The sequence below is a fragment of the Triturus cristatus genome, chromosome 6 (genome assembly GCF_964204655.1).
Source record: "Triturus cristatus chromosome 6, aTriCri1.1, whole genome shotgun sequence".
Taxonomy (NCBI): Eukaryota; Metazoa; Chordata; class Amphibia; order Caudata; family Salamandridae; genus Triturus; species Triturus cristatus.
In genome coordinates this window covers 621,063,517-621,082,328 of record NC_140589.1, presented here as the reverse complement: position 1 = coordinate 621,082,328, position 18,812 = coordinate 621,063,517, and the positions used below count along the sequence as shown (strand labels likewise).

The 18,812-nt window shown below is 42.5% G+C and overlaps 1 protein-coding gene across 4 annotated transcripts in view; it reads right to left on the bottom strand.

The window, feature by feature from the left end:
• The window catches only part of USP45 (ubiquitin specific peptidase 45), a 1,582,349-nt gene that overhangs the window by 386,989 nt on the left and 1,176,548 nt on the right, over positions 1-18,812 (bottom strand). For all 4 annotated transcript variants that reach the window (XM_085611114.1, XM_085611117.1, XM_085611116.1 and 1 more), the window contains exon 11: positions 5,656-5,747. In XM_085611114.1, coding sequence (XP_085467240.1) covers positions 5,656-5,747 — 92 coding nt within the window. The remainder of the gene's footprint in view (positions 1-5,655; positions 5,748-18,812) is intronic.

The window sequence follows — 18,812 nt, the reverse complement described above, 5'->3', positions numbered from 1 at the left end:
GGACGACCCGTCTAACTATAGACCTATAAGCCTGCTGGATATAACCCAAAAGGTAGTCGGGAAGGTGTTGTTGGTCAGATTATCACAATGGATTGACGAAACCAATATCCTTTCCGACTACCAGGCAGGATTTAGAACAGGCACTGGTACTATTGAACAGACATTTAGATTGCTACTAGTGTATTGGAAGGTGGTGGTCCTAGGCAAGGGCAGTCTTTATCTCGCATTTATCGATTTAAAGACTGCCTTTGATTTGGTACCCAGGGAGACCCTCTGGAGAGTTCTTGCTGACATGGGGGTGCCCCACTACTTACTCTTGTTAATTGCAAGGTTGCATGAAAACAACTTTGCCCAGATTAGATGGGGCAGGGATGGAGAGAGAACTAGTAGAATCCCGGTAGAGAGAGGGGTCCGCCAGGGATGTGTTCTAGCCCCCACCCTTTTTTCTTTATATGTGAACGGTGTGGTTGAGCATCTGCTGAACGATCCTTCAGATGAACCATCCCTGGCAGGGGAACGTATCCCTACCCTCCTCTTCGCGGACGACACTCTTTTACTCTCCAAATCCCCTATGGGCCTCCAAAAACTATTAAATAACTTCCAACTCTTTTGCGCTAAACGGGGCCTGGTAATCAACACTGACAAAACGAAATATCTTGTGATGAACCCCCCCAAAAAACTTGTGCGCCCTTTGAAATTAAATGCCGTACCTTTGGGGAGGGTGGATGTGTTTGATTACCTAGGGATTCGCTTATCTCATAATATGCAATGGGCCCCCCACTTATGCAAGATGTTGCTAGCCCACAAGAGAGTAACAGGGGCCCTACTGAAGGAACAGTGCTCCTGTGCTATTAGACCTATAGCCCCTGTTATGGAAATTTATGCAGCAAGGGCAGTCAGCTCTGCTCTTTACGGGGCTGAGCTGTGGGGTTCATGCAATACTAGTGAGTTGTCAAGAGCTGAGAGAAAGTTTTGTAGGGCCATCATGTCACTCCCTCAAGGTACTCCAACGACCCCACTGATGCTCGACCTAGGTTGTCGTCCTATTGATGACCTGGCGAAACTTCGCCCTCTACTGCTATGGGCCCGACTATGGCGTGTCCCGGAACTAGCTAAATATGCCAAAGGCCTTTCAGAAGTTATGTCACTCCCGGGATGGCACAAGATAAAGTGGCTGAGCGACATGAAAATCCTCTTGTGCAATCTTGGGCTAAGCGCAGCATGGGAAAACAGGTCTTCCCCCCCGAAAGCTACGCTTAAGTCTCTATATTGGAATTGGATTGCGACCCAAAGAAAAACGAACTGTACATTGGGTAGACTTACGGAGGACTTTCTGGAATTCAAGGAACAGCCGATCCGGGAACTGTACCTCGACATTATTGAGAGACCTCATGATAGATCTCTTTACTTCAAATTTAGGACCGGGACTCTCCCACTTTATGTTTTTACTTCCCGGTGGAATCCCCCTGCCCAGACCACTGAATTTTGTCCTTTTTGTATATCCAGACAAGAGTCTGTGGCCCACTTTTTATTTGAATGCCCACAGTATGTTTACCCAAGAAGAAGATGGCTCAAGCAATTGTGCCGTTCCTTAGGCACTAGGCACTACATTGAGGCGTTACGTATTTTAATGTCTGACTCCCGCCCTCTGTATGCTTGCGCCCTATCAAAATTTCTATCTTGGGCATGGCGCATTAGAAGCAAAAGGCTTAAAGAAATTGTTTAATCCGTTCTTAACATCTATTTATGATATGTCTTATTCTTATTGTAATATTTGGATTTTAACCTAAATGAATTTAAACTCTTTTTTAATTGTAAAGCTTTTATGATATGTTTTTATCGAAATAAAGCCTTTGACTGACTGACTGGCTACCAAGGTGATAGGTTGATACACCCCTATACAAAGAGGTCCTGTTTTCCTGTGCATAGTTCTGTGTAGGTGCAGAATCCCTGCAACAAGGTGCAGTTCATTCGGGGTGCAGGGATCAACAGTGGGGCACCATAGGTGCCCCCTCCGCTGCCATCCGGAGGCCCTGCACCCATGAGGGCCCTGCTGGGGGCCCCCAAAGTCGACTTCCGACAGCCTTTCTGTATCAGAAAGGCAGGCACAGAAAGGCTGTCGGTATCCGACATTGTAATCCCTTGGGCGGAAAAAGCCTCCCTTGGGATTACAGGTGGCTTTCCGAATGGCAGAAGGGCTCTCCGAGCCCGTCAGAAGCCATTCGGAAATCCGGTTTGGACTAATTTCCAACCAACTCCATCCAAATGGGCTGGTCCGAAATTAATCCGAACAGGAGACTACGATGACATAATTTCTAAGCATTTTAAGGACCCTAGATTATGTAAACATTATAGACCAATTTCACTAATTAATTATGATTGCAAAACTTTGCCAAGATCTTAGTTACTCATTTGCATTTTATTTTTCCCATACTTGTTGAACCTGATCTGTATAGTTTTAATAAAGGCAGAGATTGCCTGAGATAATGCAAGAATGTTTACAAACATCATTTATTAAGCTAATAAATTTAATTCTCCGGTGCAATACTTTCCCTTAATGTTGAGATAGCTTTTGATCATATACATTGGCAATATATGTTTGAGCAACTTCAATGGTTTGATTTTGGCCCCAAGTTTATTTCATTTGTGAAATTATTATACTCCAACCCAGAGCTAGAATATTTGTAAATGAATGTTTCTCTTCATATTTTGATTTACACAGTGGTTTCAGACAAGGATGTCCTCTTTCCCTTCCACTTTTTGTATTATGTTCAGAACCTTTCCTGGAGAGAATTCAATGCAACTCCAAAATACCTAGCTTTAAACATGCTTGTGAGGAAATTCAAGTATCTGCTTATGCTGATTATATTTTGATATACATGTCTAACCCCACTACTACTTTGGATATCTTCTTACCAGAAATGTGAGTGCATTTCAATGTCTAAGGCTATAAACTAAATGTTACTAAGACTGAAATACTCCTTTTGAATTATCTGTGCTTTCAATATAAATGTGCAAGCATTCTAAATTTGCACGCTGCCCTTCAGAATTAAAATATCTTAGTGATGGCATTTCCTCTAACATTAGAGAAACAATTAATCATAATTTTGTCGTACTCAAATCTAAAACATAGAAATTATTTTCTGTTAGGTCACCTCTCAGCCTATCCAGGTGGGGCAGGCTTAAAATGATGATTCAAACTATTGTTTTAAAAAGCATGATTCTATTTGTTTTAAATGTTTATGGAATAATAAACCTTTATGCATAGCCCTTTCCAAGTTAAATAGACCAAAGACTGAAGGTGATGTCAGTTTCCCTGATTTCAAAAATATACCAATTGTCTTTAATTATTAGACAGCCGTGTACCTTTATATATGATTTTCAGGATAGCCCTATACCTCATATTATTCCTTGTCAAATGACTTTATTCAGAGATGTCTCGTTTAAAGATGTTATTTTTATGTCCAATTGAAGCCAAATCTCTCAATACCTCCATCTTAAAATATTATCACTATCTGTTAAATAGAGAGTTATTTGATAAATTCACTCCCCAAAATGGTTTTATGAACTCATTAATTAGGTTTAATACTTTTATAAAGATACATAGTAGATCACTTTATTTTAAACATTGGAAAGAAAAAGGTATTTTGTCATTGATATCAATTGTGGAATAAGAACAACATTGCTACTTTTGATTTCCTAAAGGACAAGTATCAATTATCAACTTCATTTGGAGTTGAATATAACCTATTTCAGGATTATTTCGAAAGTTTCATTCCCAAATCCCCTACATCTTATGACTCTTTGAAATTGGCTCAGTAATTCATAGGTTATTCCATTGTCACTATGTTAAAAACTTTTTGGGATTAGTTTGATTTAAATCTTTAAAAAAGTTTATATTGTGACCTCCCACTTACTTTTTCCAATATATATATTTAGGCTCCTTATCTCGTGATTTTCACAGCATTACTAGTATACCTCTTTTATTGAACCTTTTGATTACAATTGTTTTTAAACTAGTCTTGTCTTGCTAGAAAGACTATTCCAAATTATCTGTTTTTACTTGGTGGAATTTTGTTAGCGACAGTCACATAATTAATGCAGTCCCTTCTCTTAGCCTTCACCAAAAAAGTTAACCTGACCCAGTTTGGCTGCCTCTTACAAACTTTCTTTCTTCGCACTCAACTCATAATTTTTCAATCTTAGTACTCTTCTCTTTCTTATACTCTAACTTTACCCTTTTCGCCTTTTGCTTTCTCTATGGATTTTGTTTGACATGTTTTCTTATTGTCTTCTCTCTTTTTAATATAAAAATGTCTTTACCTCTTATATACAATGTTTTATTACTTCTTGTAATATATGATTTCAATTTTGTTCATATGTTATTTTATTCTCCAAATAATAATTATTAAACTCGAGGATTACAACTGTAGTATGAATAAAACAAAACAGCAGCAGCATGAATAAAACAATAATTATGACGTATAACATACAGTGAAATATGATGAAATAAAACAAAATAAATCTTTCCAGCTGTATCAAATTTGGCAATATTAATGGAGATATAAAAAATATCGCCATTTATTGATGCTTAACGATTAAGGAACAAATCATTTTCAGGAGAGTTGTTGTGCTCTATCACACCTTATCCTTCTTGATCTATTCCTCCCCCTTTCTAACCCAGTCTCCTTGGAAACTAGACTTTTCTGGAACTTGTTTTGCATTATGAATAAAAGTTCAGATGAACTATCCAGCCCATATCTGTCCAATAATTTCATACACCTTCAGATGTGATGCATAGTTCTTCAAATCCTTCTGATACTAAGGGCTGTAGAGTCTTGCACATAATTTACAGACCATAGCTAAAAATAAATCCCCCACACTTGTAACAGTGGGATCTTGGTCACATAAGAGCAATATTGCAGTCACAGTGTTTCTTACTCATATTCTCTTCAGCCAATGGGCAATTCTTATATTCCTAATCGCTTCATACTTGGGGCCCATCAAAAGGAAATGTTGTGTTCTTTATGAATGGTTTAAGTGATAGGTACAGATTTTGGTCACTGCCAAGTTCTATTTCATCATTTTCTTCACCACAGATAGCACATTACACCTTGCCATTGTAAACAATTGCTTTGCTGAAGTTTCACAAGTATCTGGACACAGTGCTGTTGGTTATTATCTAAAGGGTAAATATCCTGCCATTCATGGACTTCCAAGCCTCCTAATTGCAATTCTTTTCTATTTCTTCAAAGTCTCTGAAATGACTGTTTTGCTTGCTGAAGGCCGGACTTATGGATGTAGCAAATTTTCCATAGTTAACACATGAAAGTCCTGCCCCAATTCAACATAGACTTTTGAAGGTTTGTCTACTTTTAGATGGTTAGCACAAATAATCTGTGTGGGCTGCCAACAATTTAACAGCATCTCTTGAAACCATTCTGCCTTCTCTTCGATTGAATTATAATTGACATCAGCTTTAACAGCAAGCTTTGAGAGAACACAAACATAAATCTCTAGATTGACACACTATGGTAACACATTGAAAATGTTTGACACAGATTGTATAATTTAACAAATGAAAAGGAAAAAGTTAAGACCTGAGGCAAAACCTCAACTAAAAATAACTGCATGACGTTTTGAAAAACTACTTACGTGTTCACATTCCTCACACATGATAGTGTTTGTCAATTCACCAACAAAGATTCGATCTATGAAGTTCATTTTCACACCCTCCCTTCCGTAAGCTGAAATTATAAAAGTTGTTTGAAATATGGTCACAAATAATTTGTAGACTGAACAAGAAATTCTGTATAGACACTGCAACTGAACCTTTTTAGGCAACAAGTTTTTATTTTAACATGAAAAACATATGGACATCGGTTCACCAGAATCTTGAAACCTCAAACTACAATAAAATATTATGGTACTTTTCATTTAAATATTTTTGAGTTAGAGATTCCAATTGTTTCCAAGACTTTTAAATATTGTGCTTCTTTTTGCAATGCTTACCTTACTGGTTAATTGAAGAGCTTTGCAATAGATTTGTAGGCTCAAACACTGGGAAGACTTACACAGACTTTCATCACTTTAGGGTCAATAACAAGATTGTCCCTTTCAACTGAGCTGCAATGAGGATATGTAAATGTGCATGTGCTAGTAAATCCACTGAATAGAAAAGCTCCAGCGAGAAACAAAGTCACAAGCAGGCCGTACTGCTTCAACATTAGACGTAACAAAGGCAAACACTACACTAAAGCCAACTGTTTGGCACAGCTAGCCATGCAAACCATGATGCTGAAGTGGGAGTGGCTCATTTAGTTTAGTTCGTATGCTATCTAAGTATTCTTTGTTGCATCATCAACCTCATGAATTGGTCAATCTGGTTAAAATGCGTGTGGCGTTTCCTCAGTTTAAGAGAATGTAAACTTTTTTGTATCTCTGGCTAGCCTTTGTGTGTGTGTGGTTTACTTGATAGAAGTAGGGAGTTAAGCGTAATGTGGTAAGGGAATGTAAAATGGTCAGACTATTCCATATGACTGGGTGGAAGGCATGTAATGCAGTTATTGAAAATCAGGTAGAAAACCTTTCCTTTGAATGAGCAACGAAATGTGCTATTAAGATTATGAATTTGTGATATGTGTGCTACTGCAAAAGCATATCTGCAGTTTGGGTTAGCACAGAAATAAACCTGAACTAACTATGGAATAAAGCCTGAAAGCCAGAACCCTGAATTACAACATGTACACATTAATGTATGTGCCTTACTGGAGTCACATACAATTTAGGCAGCCAAACATAAGAAATTAATTGATAAAAGATTGCAATTGTTAAGGGACTTCAAAGCGAAAATCTAAATGTATCATATTTCAAGTTAAAGCAAAACAATATGAACTGACCTTCAAGATGTTAAAGGGAAAGGACTTGTTAAAAACACAAGGAACATTTTTAGCAGGATCTAAAATATATTTAACCTGTGGCTGGGCCAAAACATTAAAACTGAAAATGCAACTGACAAAAGTCTTTGGATAGGTCTGTTCTAGATAATACCTTGGTGAGACCTATGTTAACATGCAAATCAAAATGTTTGGTTCATTTGAGATTCTGGTATTTGCTTGCCTTACGAAGTTCAATGTAACTGTGCAAACATTTTATTCTTGGCACAGAAATTCATACAGCTATGGCTCATTTTCCACACAATATGGCTATATAGACTTGCTGCAATTCCACTGAAGTTTAATAAAACTTTAATTTCAGAATTGGCCCGAATGGCACTTTTGCTCAATTATGGAGGATACCCCGCACACCATAGTTGGCAAGCTGCAAATTTAGAGACATTTGCAAAACCTGAGAGGGATTGGAAAAATGACGGGTCATATAAACCAATGTCTGTCATAAATGAGTAAACAGGTTCCAACCTCACATGAAACTCTGTTAATTGGGATGATTTATATTATGATCTTTACAATAAACACCACTTCTGCTGCTAATACTTTGGAACCTATTTTAGGATTCCATTTTATGGGAGATATTCCTCATGTGAGACTGCCAGAACAGAATTAGAGGAAAGTTTGACAGATAGACTGCCACCCGGTGTCCAATGTGGCTCCACGTTCACTGAAGTTGAACAAGTCGAGTTTAGAACAAACAACATAATTTGTTAATCTGAGCACTTTTGTTTGCAAAAAGGTTTCCATTTTCTTTGGGATTCCACACCAACCTACCCTTTTTAACATACGTGTGGTCTTCCCATTTGAGATGCTAGGTGAGTTGACAGTCATGTGTTAGTCATATGCACATTTGTGATGGATATTTCTAACCGTATATTCCTCCCCTTGAGAATACCCCCAGGTACCAAACTGGATCCGGAATATTTTTCAGCATAGCCATCGCACCGGAAGGTTGTATCATGTAACTTGGCGTAAACTCTGTTCCACCCTGGAAGTGTGGTATGGAGCCGCATATAAGCGCCACCAGAATTCGCTGATATCAGTTCCTTTCTTTCAGTGCTTTTCTACATGAATCTAGACCTAGCTCCTAACTTTTTCTTATCAGTTGACAAGTATTTTTCCCAAAATGTTTCTCCAGGGACATGGAAACATGTCCCCTCCTAAAATTACAGGGTTTAAACCTTGTAGGGGACTGTCGCAAACAGATGTCTGTGACAGAGACCCACAAGGTGTCTTTCTGGTGTTTGGGTTCAGTCCACGACTCTAAAGTCATGTGAGGAGTGTGCCCTTATGTACCCAAAGGCAATCTGGGATCGTCAAGTATTTGTATTTATAATATTTATACAACCAATATACCCAAAAGTGTCAAAGCGCAAGCACTTATGAGTAGAAAACTACAGAGAAAGGAGACCAGAAATGCTACGATCCCGGGAGAGCGAAAAGCCAAGTTCTCAATTGCCTACGGAAGGCTACATAAAAGGTCAAACTTTCAATGTGGGTGGGCAACGTGTTCCACAGTCTAGCAACTGCAACTGAGAAAGAGTGATCACCCCACATGGTCGTCCGAAATCTAGGTATGATCACCCTTCTAAGAGAAGCTGTCTCCTAGGGATGTACCAATGAAAAGCAGTTCTCAGGGGTATGGGCCCCTGATGGTGGAGAGCCGCATGAACCAGACAGAGAACCTTAAAGATCATACACTTCCTGACAGGCAGCCAGTGTAGGTAATGCATACCCACCCTGACTGATAGACATTTAGGTGCATCCAGAACCAGTCATGCTGCAACATTTTGAATGAAGTCTATTCAGCGAGGACTAATTAATGTTTAAATAAAGGGCATTGAAGTCGTCAAGGAGCGATGTAATTAGCACAATAACCACTGCAACTCTGAGTTCAAGTGGTATGAAGGGAAAAATCTTTTTCAAAATTTTAATAATGAAAAAGCAAGAACTCAGCTCCTAAACTGAGTGTCGAAAATAAGGTTATTGTCAAAGATCACCCCTAGGTTTTTTGCTGAGACAACGGAAAGTGGTGGGGGCCGCATAACTACGGCCACCAAAGTTCTGACCATACAGAAGTCTGTTCCCCAAAGATCAAAATCTTCGTTTTTTTCGGCATCAAGTTTCAACCAGTTCTCTTTCATCAAGATGTTGATTTCAGTCATACACCATTTGAACTTTTCTGCAACCAGCAGCATGTCATCTGATATGGACACAATGATTTGGGTGTCGTCCACATAGGACAACACCTGAAAACCAAAAGACCGCACCAGCTTAGCCAAGGGGGCGACATATAAATTAAACAGGTTGGAACTGAGGGAAGATGCCTGTGAAACACTGCAGGGGAGCTGGAATGGCTCTGCCCTGAAATTTCCACAACTAATGGTATGGGTCCTGTTAGTCAGAAAAGACTCCAAAAGGGTCAAAGCGGTGTCTCTCAACCCCGCCTGGCTCAGTCTTTAAACCAAGCAGGATGGAGACATCATATCAAATGCTGTTGATAGGTTCAGTATTACCAGAATGGCCTAATCTCCTTGATCCACCTGGCAACGTATGCAATCTGCAGCAACCACCAAAGCCGTTTCAGTACTATGACCACACCGAAAACCATTCTGAGAGGGGTCCAGAAGGTCCTGGGTGATAAGACACTCGGCCAATTCCTGGTTAATGTATTTTTCAAAAATCTTAGCCGGCGCAGTTAAGATAGAAGTAGGATTAAGATTTTTTAGGTCCTCAAGATCCACGATGGGTTTCTTATTGAGGGGGATAACTATTGCCTCCTTCTAGAGTTGGGAAAATACTCCTGTTAAATGTATCTGATTATAGATCTTTTCAAGAAAGGCAGCAATATGATCCGGTACCAGTTGTAAGGACATGGGTCATCAGGTGAACTCAGTGTCATGTGCATGAGAATATTTTTAACTTTCAAGTGAGATATAGGAGGGAAAGAGGACATCGTAGCAGTAGATACCAGTCAATCAAATCCTCATCTTCACCTATGAGGGCGGACTATCCTCATTCACATTAAAATCGGAGAAGATCTTCGAGATCTTATGTCTAAAAAAAACCCAGCAATGCTCTTACAAAACCCTTGTGCGTTTTCCACAGACTGCTGAACAGGAGGAGTAGAAAGATTTTTAACCACTTTAAAAAGTTCATTGGGAGTGCTGGTTGCAGATCTTATTTAATTAATAAAATAAGAAAACTTGGCAGCCATAATGGCGTGTTAGTACACAAGAATCATCTCTTTGTTCTAATATTTCTCGTCCAAAGTAAGGATTGCCCTCCACCTCTGTTCTTGACTCCAACACTGTCATCTGAGGTCATGTAATTCCTCTGAGAACCACGAAGCGGACACTTTTGTTCTGGTACCGGTCTTATTTACAATATGGGCAATCTGATCGATTGCAGTCATTACTCAAGCATTAAAATCATCTGCTGTTGGTTCCTGAAAACTGTAGTTTCTCCCTAATGACTTGTTAAGTGCAGATTCCATTTCTTCGTTGGAGATTTTACGCTACCTTCTATATGAAATGGGTTTGCACTCCATCTGTTCTATATCGTTTTGCAGAGTGATTTTAAAGGTTACCGCTAGGTGATCATTCCAACTTAGCAGAAGAAGGTCTTCCATCACCAGAGTTGAGTGATTGGCAAAAACACCAGCTAATTTATAGCCTGCTACATGGTTAAAGGAGTTAACCAATTAAGAGAAAACAAAATACTTCATGAGTTCTAAGAACATGACAATCACTGCAACCAGTATCTTCCAAGTGGAAGTTAAAATCACCTAAAATAGTAAAATTGGGGTTGGCAATGTGGGGTTCCAGTGCTTGGTACCATGCCTCGATAAACTGAATATGAGAGCCAGGGGGGCAGTAGACCACGAGCCCCAAAAAAGTCCATTAATTATTAGCTTTGATTCTAAACTATGCCACCTCATGGGTGTCACATGAAATCAAGCTAGTGGGCAATTAATCTAATTTTTTAGAGTTAATAGCCATTCCCCGTCCTCTACGAAGGAGTCAATCAAACCGAGCAATAGTGTAGTCCGGAGGGGTAGCCACTACTAAATCAGGTCCCGAATCACAGTAGGACAATCAAATAGCCCCTCAAATCGATAACTATCAAAAAGCAGCAGCATCCTGTAAAAATGTAGTAAATAAAGTAAAAGATTTTGAAAACAGTAGAAAAAGAGTGTAAAAGGACTCTAGACTCCGTAGAAGCTTCTCATTAAAGTGAGCACCCAAGCATCGGCCCGCTTTTTATCCCCCGTTGGGCATATTTAGTCAACGCTAGAGCGCTGACCTGCTCCTCTCCACAGCAAGATCAAAATAGCTGTCGGGAGAGGAGAAAAATAGGAAGAGCTTCGATGCGGGCTCTAACAGGCACCAAAAGAAAGTGCAAAGTGCGAACAAATTTAAAATACAACAATCACAGCATAAATAGTAGCAGCAACCTCAATTCATAAAAACATCTCCCCCCGTGGGAAAATAAAATCGCCCCTAAAATCGATAACTATCGAAAGCAGCAGGACCTGGTAAGAATGCAGTAAACAATTAAAAATATTTTGAAACGAGTATAAAAAGAGCGTACCAGCGCTCTAGATTAAGTAGGAGCTTCTCCCCAAAGTGAGCATCCGTGCATCGGTACGCTTTTTATCCCCAAATGGGTGCATGAAGTCAGCGCTAGAGCGCTGATCTGCTCCTCTCTGCAGCAAGATCAAAATGGTTGTCAGGAGAGGAGAAAAAGAGAAAGAGCTCTGATGCGGGCTCTAATAGGCACTGCAAGAAAATGCAAAGTGCAAACAAATTTAAAATACAACAATCACAGCATGAAAAGTAGCTGCAACCTAAATTCATAAAAACACCTCCCCCCCACAGTAGGAAAATAAAATCGCCCCTCAAATCGATAACTATCGAAAGCAGCAGGACCTGGTAAGAAAGCAGTAAACAATTAAAAAGATTTTGAAACCGGTGTAAAAAGAGCATACCAGCGCTCTAGACTAAGTAGGAGCTTCACCCCAAACTGAGCGTCTGTGCATCGGTACGTTTTTTATCCCCAGTTTGGCGCATGAAGTCAGCGCTAGAGCGCTGATCTGCTCCTCTCTGCATCAAAATGGTTGTCAGGAGAGGAGAAAAAGAGAAAGAGCTCCGATGCGGGCTCTAACAGGCACCGCAAGAAAACGCAAAGTGCAAACAAATTTAAAATACAACAATCACAGCATAAAAAGTAGCAGCAACCTTAATTCTTTAACACCCCCACAGCAGGAGAATCAAAATCACCCCTCAAATCAATAAATCTCAAAATCAGCATGACCCGGTAGGTATGTGTTGTGATGTGCTTATTATTTATACACTCTCCCTACTCTGGCTCTCTGCCTGCCTGCTCAGCCTTTGATGAGGTATGATAGAATGTTGAGGGTGGTTGGGATTCTAGTGTGATCAGTTGGTGAGAAGGGGCTGAGCAGGGAGGACGCTGCTCCTGGTGGGGCATTAAGAAGGAACAGAACATCTTCCTGTAACATGTAACTAATGATTTGGACTGAAGAATAAATCATCATATCATTAATACAAGACCATGCTTGCGCCCATTCATTCATCATAACACTGGCGACGAGTTAAAGAACCTGCGTGTACCTTCAAGGAGTTTGGACTGAAGGGCCTACTTTGGATGAACTTGGAACTGAAGAAGCGCACATAGGAAAAAAAAGAAGTAATTTTGCACTCCACAAGCCCCACCAGTGACCTAAAGACCGGTCAGCCCTATTGTGGATGTGCCTGATGATGGACTGGGGTGAGTGTTTCCCCTAAGGACTAATTGGACTAGTTACTGATTCCTGACTACCAGTTCCTGCTTATACTACTGTGCTGTGTAGCTTGCTGGTTTCCTGCTGATTCCCTGCTGTGTCTCGTTTTGTGCCGTGGCTGTTGCAGCAGTTGAGGATGGTGGTCTAGTATCTATTCAAAGAGGCCGCTGGTGTGACAAGGCTGACAAATGTGAATTTTCGGCACAAAGGAAAGGGAGCGATCAGCATCACACAGCATCACAGCATCACACGCACTGCGGAGCATCGCGTGTCAGTCTGAGTGCCCTGTTAATTCTGCCTGTGGCACGTTTCAATTGGTGTTGGTTATGTCTGACTTGTCAAAGGAATCAACAGCTGCGCCGTGTACTGGGGATTTGGCAACTGTGAGCTGTTCCGGAGTAAACTGTGGTAGTGGATGTCTTACAGTACAGTAGAAATTCTCCGACTTTGTGTGCCAAGAAGTGGATCTTGCAGTGACTTTTGTGGAATTACTTCCACGAGTTTTGTCTGCCCTTATGCCGCCGGATTGTTGCATCTACTAAGGTTTTGTGTAGTTTTTTTTTTTTTGGCTTTATTAGTTTCTTTCCGCATGAAATTTTGGCAGTTTAACTGTTAATAAAAGCACTGCGCAAGCCGGCGAATGCGCTGAACTCTTACTGGTTTCAGCTGTCGCGAGGAGCAGTTCCGTGGCCATTCTGACGGAGCTTGGCTGTTTTCATGGAAGTGTCCCACATTAACGTGCCGCGAGCCACTCGGCGTGACGAAAATGACGTGCGGCCATTTTGTGTTTGGAAGTAGCACATGATTGATGCTGTGTTAGTTCGTATTCATGGCTGCCAACCACGTTTTTTTCTTAAGTTAATCGTCATGACTTATGAGGCACACGGAGGACACTGGATCTTGCCTGCGGTTTGTGTGGTTTTAAAGGTGGAACACATCTTTAAAATAGTCTCACTCCATAAGTGTGACGTCTACTGGGAGGATCAACGCACTGTATCGTTTTACTGCTACATGGATCTAATGGACAAGGACTTCACCTTGTGTGAGGACTTCGGGTGAGAGATCGCTCACCGGAGTCAGAGAATTTTCTTTTCTTTTCTTCATTTTGTCAATGTAATATTGTTTGATGTTTCGTTATTTGTGTGAAGGGTTTAAGGATTTTATATATTCCATGTTGGCCAGTATGTATTGGGTTTAACGCTACCCTGTATTTGCGTAGGGTTAAGGGATACCCTGAATTGTCAGTGATAGTTACCCATAAGATATTTTTGGGTGTTTGGGGTTTAATGTTACCCTGTGTTGGTATAGGGTTAAAGGATACCCTAGATGGTCTAGAGTCACCCTTTTGGGTGTGTCTTGGGTTAAGGGATACCCTAAAATTTGTCATGGGTTATGTATATCCATAGTGTTTTGCGAGTGTGTTTTTGGGGTTAAGGGATACCCTAAATTTGTCATGAGTTATTGTTACTCATAGTTATCGCAAGAGTGTTTTAGGGTTAAGGGATACCCTGATTTGTCAGTTAGAGTTACCCATAAAGGATTTTGGGTTTAAAGGTACCCTATGTTGGTTAGGGTTAAGGGATTTAGTCTTAGATCTGTCTTATTGGTAGATCTGTTTTTGTCTTAGTTGTGCAGTTTAGGGTTGTAGATCCCTGTTCTGCCTGTCTTGTGTCTTTTTATGAGGCACAATGGGTACGTTGTGGGGTGTAGTGTAGTGTTTTGTACCCATAGTTGTAGTCTGAGTTTTCATGCTAGTTTTGCAATTTTGTTTTTGATCATTATCAGGGGAAGGATGGTGTTTATTGTTTTGGTTATTCATCTTCCTTTTCTACTAAATGTGTGTTAAATTTATTTTCATGCATTTTACTGTTTATGATCATTATCGCTGGGGGGGTGAAGTTTAATTAGTTGTATTAATGCATCCTTCTATGCTCAGTGAGTGTTGTATCATCTTAACACATGTTGATTGTTTTCTAATATTATAAGGGGGGAGATGTGTTGTGATGTGCTTATTATTTATACACTCTCCCTACTCTGGCTCTCTGCCTGCCTGCTCAGCCTTTGATGAGGTATGATAGAATGTTGAGGGTGGTTGGGATTCTAGTGTGATCAGTTGGTGAGAAGGGGCTGAGCAGGGAGGACGCTGCTCCTGGTGGGGCATTAAGAAGGAACAGAACATCTTCCTGTAACATGTAACTAATGATTTGGACTGAAGAATAAATCATCATATCATTAATACAAGACCATGCTTGCGCCCATTCATTCCTCATAACAGTATGCAGTAAACAATTAAAAAGATTTTGAAAACGGTATGAAAAGAGAATAACTGAGCTCTAGACTCCGTAGGTGCTTCTCACGAAAGCCCAGTCAACCTGTACTTTACCGAACACCGCAGGAAGTCACATATGTCTTGCTTCCGATCAAAGTCAGGAGCGCAGACCAGTTCCTGCTCGTTTGGGGCGCTCCTGCAACAGGTCATTGTCGTAATCCAGGTTTTTAGGTAAATTGAAGATCAAGAAGAAACATAAGAAATCTAAGTGGGGGTTGGCTGTGTCTCTCTACCTCTAAGAAGCTGCAAGGACGACAATATGACCCTCGGGCTTGCTTTCAGTCCTCCGCTGAGGACAATATTCTGCAGCTGATCCCAAGGTACCCCGAATTTCTAAGTCTGTGCAAAGTTGCAACAGATTGAGGTGTTCAAGGAAGCCATATTGCGAATCTTTGGAACCCTACCTGCTCCCTCTGATGCGCTTTCAGGCCCCATGGAGGCCTCCAATTGGGTTACCACCGGCTGTACTGTCCTTGGTGCCAACTATGGGGTCCTTTAGGATGTCAGGCGGTGGCACCACCGCGGTGGTGCGGAAAAATGCTTTATTCCGCCCGCGAGCAGTGGTCCTCTCGTCTGCCATATTAGTATGGCCAAACATAGCCCATTTCCCCACCCACCGTGGTTGGACGCCCACCACCACAGCGGTGGGAGCCAATGGAGACTCTCCGCCATGCGGAATGACGTCCGCCCCGCTCCACAAATTAGGATGACCCAAACAAGCAGATGCACCGCAGCGGAGAAACCGCCCAACCAGAGACGGCGGAAGCATGACAGCGGATTCCCGGTCCACATCACCCGGTCACGACCGCCATGGACCCAGCTCTACACGTCTTCCCGGTGCTGTACCTGCTACATCACCAGGAACTCATGGACCGCCGCAGGTACGCAATAACACAACACATGGGCCGACACAGGGTCCAAATCCACATCAGACACCCTGGTGGGGACAGGGACACATCCATAAGGGCACCCACACATCACCCACCTGCCACCAAGTCACCCCTCAGCATCCTGGACACACATCTTCCGCAACCATGCAGCAATGTCCCGGTCACGTCACCGCAGCGGTGAACACAAGGAAATATATGCGCACAATGCAGAAGGCAGGACCAGTGCCAGGCATGCGCAGGGCACAAAGACCACAGGGCCACACCCCCTCCCACCACACACTAGCACACCCCATGAAGGCACATGCCATGTGCCCCTCCTGAGCACCCCATGCACAACAAGCCAGGTCAATACACACCCTGCACCACACAACAAACAACCAGGGAGACACTGATGTTTGGGTGAAACGATCTGTCTTGTGTGACCTTGTTATGTTTTCAAAAAACAATAAAAAGATTTTCAAAACAAAACAACCAGGGAGACAGACACTGCAGGAGTGGCTGCACAGGAACACACAGCACAGTAGCACAGGGCCAGGGAAACACACACACCACCACACAGGGAAACTAAAATGAGGACAAGCACCAAATGAACACATACAAGGAACGGACACACAGCCTGCATAGTCACACATACATACCACAGAGTGACACACAGACACATACACACCCCACACACCAACAGCAATGGAGCACAACTAATAGGAAAACCAAAGTGGGATGCACACAAATGGAAGGCCAAGGAGACACACAACAAGCATGTTTACATCACATGCAAGACAAGGAACAGAGAACACCCTCACACCATCAAAGCACACATGGCTGGTACAGTCAGTGAGGTCAAACCACAGACATCACAGTGCAACAACACAGGGAGACAGCAAGGCAAACCATGTAGAGGCACAAGGATGAAAGGAAGGCCCTGAAGTCAAACTGCGAACAGCCACACATCTATACAACTACTTCACAGGAGTACACCAGCAGCACTACACATTGACACACGCCATGACTGACAAACACCAGTAGAAATCTACACACATACCCCCCTCACACCAGCAGCACACAACACCAGTGCCAAACACACTGAAGGCTGGCAATACTTGCCAGTCATCACACACACAATCACACACCCTGGGGGTAGCCACAAACATCACACACACACAGGGATACCACAACAAATGTCTGCACAAAACCAACACACAAGCACATAACCCAATAGAAACACACACAGAACCACAACAAGAACAGACTTGCCCTGTGCAGCTAAACTGGGGAAAGGTAATGGGAGCACAGACACAACAGGAGGGCGCATCATCATCACTCAGGAACAATGCACAGATAACATACCGCAACACATACAAGAAGTGCACCATCCCAGAAAAACACAGCCACATCAAACAAACAACAGATGCACAGGCACACAAATCCCACAGCAAACACAGCAGGACATCAGGGGATGCACACCAGGCAATGACAAGGCAACAGACACACAGCACTGCATGCACAACAAGCAGTGTGTGCACACCAAGCATACCAGCCACACACAGACATCAGTGACAGAACAGCAACCCACACAACACAGCACAAAGACAATAGCACACCCAGTGAAGCAACAACACACATACATCCAACACAACACCAACAGATGCACAAGTCCGGGACACAAAGGTGGAAACAACTTGACCATAGGACTGGGCAGCACACACAGTTGGACTCCATAGGAGCAACCATGACTGCCATACAGTACCAGCACATCACATACAACCCATTGGGGAAATGCCGAGTGACACATTGACCCTGGACAAAACTGTACCACAAAGCACAGTGTCACAAATGAAGTGATGGGGAGGCAAACACACATGGAAACCAAGGGGACAGCTGACACCAACGTGAAGTGTACTGCCTGCCAGTAGGGGACATGGCAGGAGTGTATCATACACAAAGAGAGGGAGTGCAGACCCACAATAGGTAGGCATCTGAAGTACAGATACGGGATGGCATGACAACACACACAACATGCCACACTGTGGAAATTTAGCTTGCGAACTGAACATTATCTGCGCCATCTTGTCTCTCCCCAGCGCGATACACAGGAAAGCGCACGGCAGCCATTTTAGGCACCCTGGTCTCTCCCTGCTCATTGCCGATCGCCAGCGCGTCCCCCTGGCGCTGCAAGCATTCCCCCGCGCGCCGGCCACCCCCGCTCTCTCATACACGGGCCATAAACCCTCTCCTTCTGCGCGACCCTGCCATGGAACCACATCCCACGCCTGACCGACATCCCATACATGGTCATGCATCTCTTTGATAACCCCCTTCCTCTACGCCCCATTGTCCGAACCGATCCCAGGCCATCACCTAGCCCTGCGGATGCAGTTTATTGCCCCTACTGTAAGGGAAACACCCCACATCAAAGGGATTACAGTAGATCAAGGCCCCCCACCCCCTGAGACCCGACCGGTCGCACACACCCCCGGGAATTGGCGGAATGTCCAGCTGTGTGATAGCCATCTCCTACTGTGGGTGGGGAGGGGACTTCCACTGTAGATATGTGTGGGAACGAGCTTGAAGTGGGGATTCTGAGGATGTTCTTTCATGTATCAAAGCGATCTCAAAAATGTGCCATGTATGATAAACCTGCAATAAAGTCATAAACCTGTGTATAAGAGGCCAGGCCTCAGAGATGCAGTTAGAGCACCTCGTGACGATACCTCGCTGTCTGATCTGATGTGTTCCACTCCGACGGAATAAAACTTTGTTTCCTGCCTTCCAGTCTCCGGCGCCTGCCTCTTTATTGGTTTAGCATCGAATGGTATAAGAGGCGATTACCGCCGGGCAAT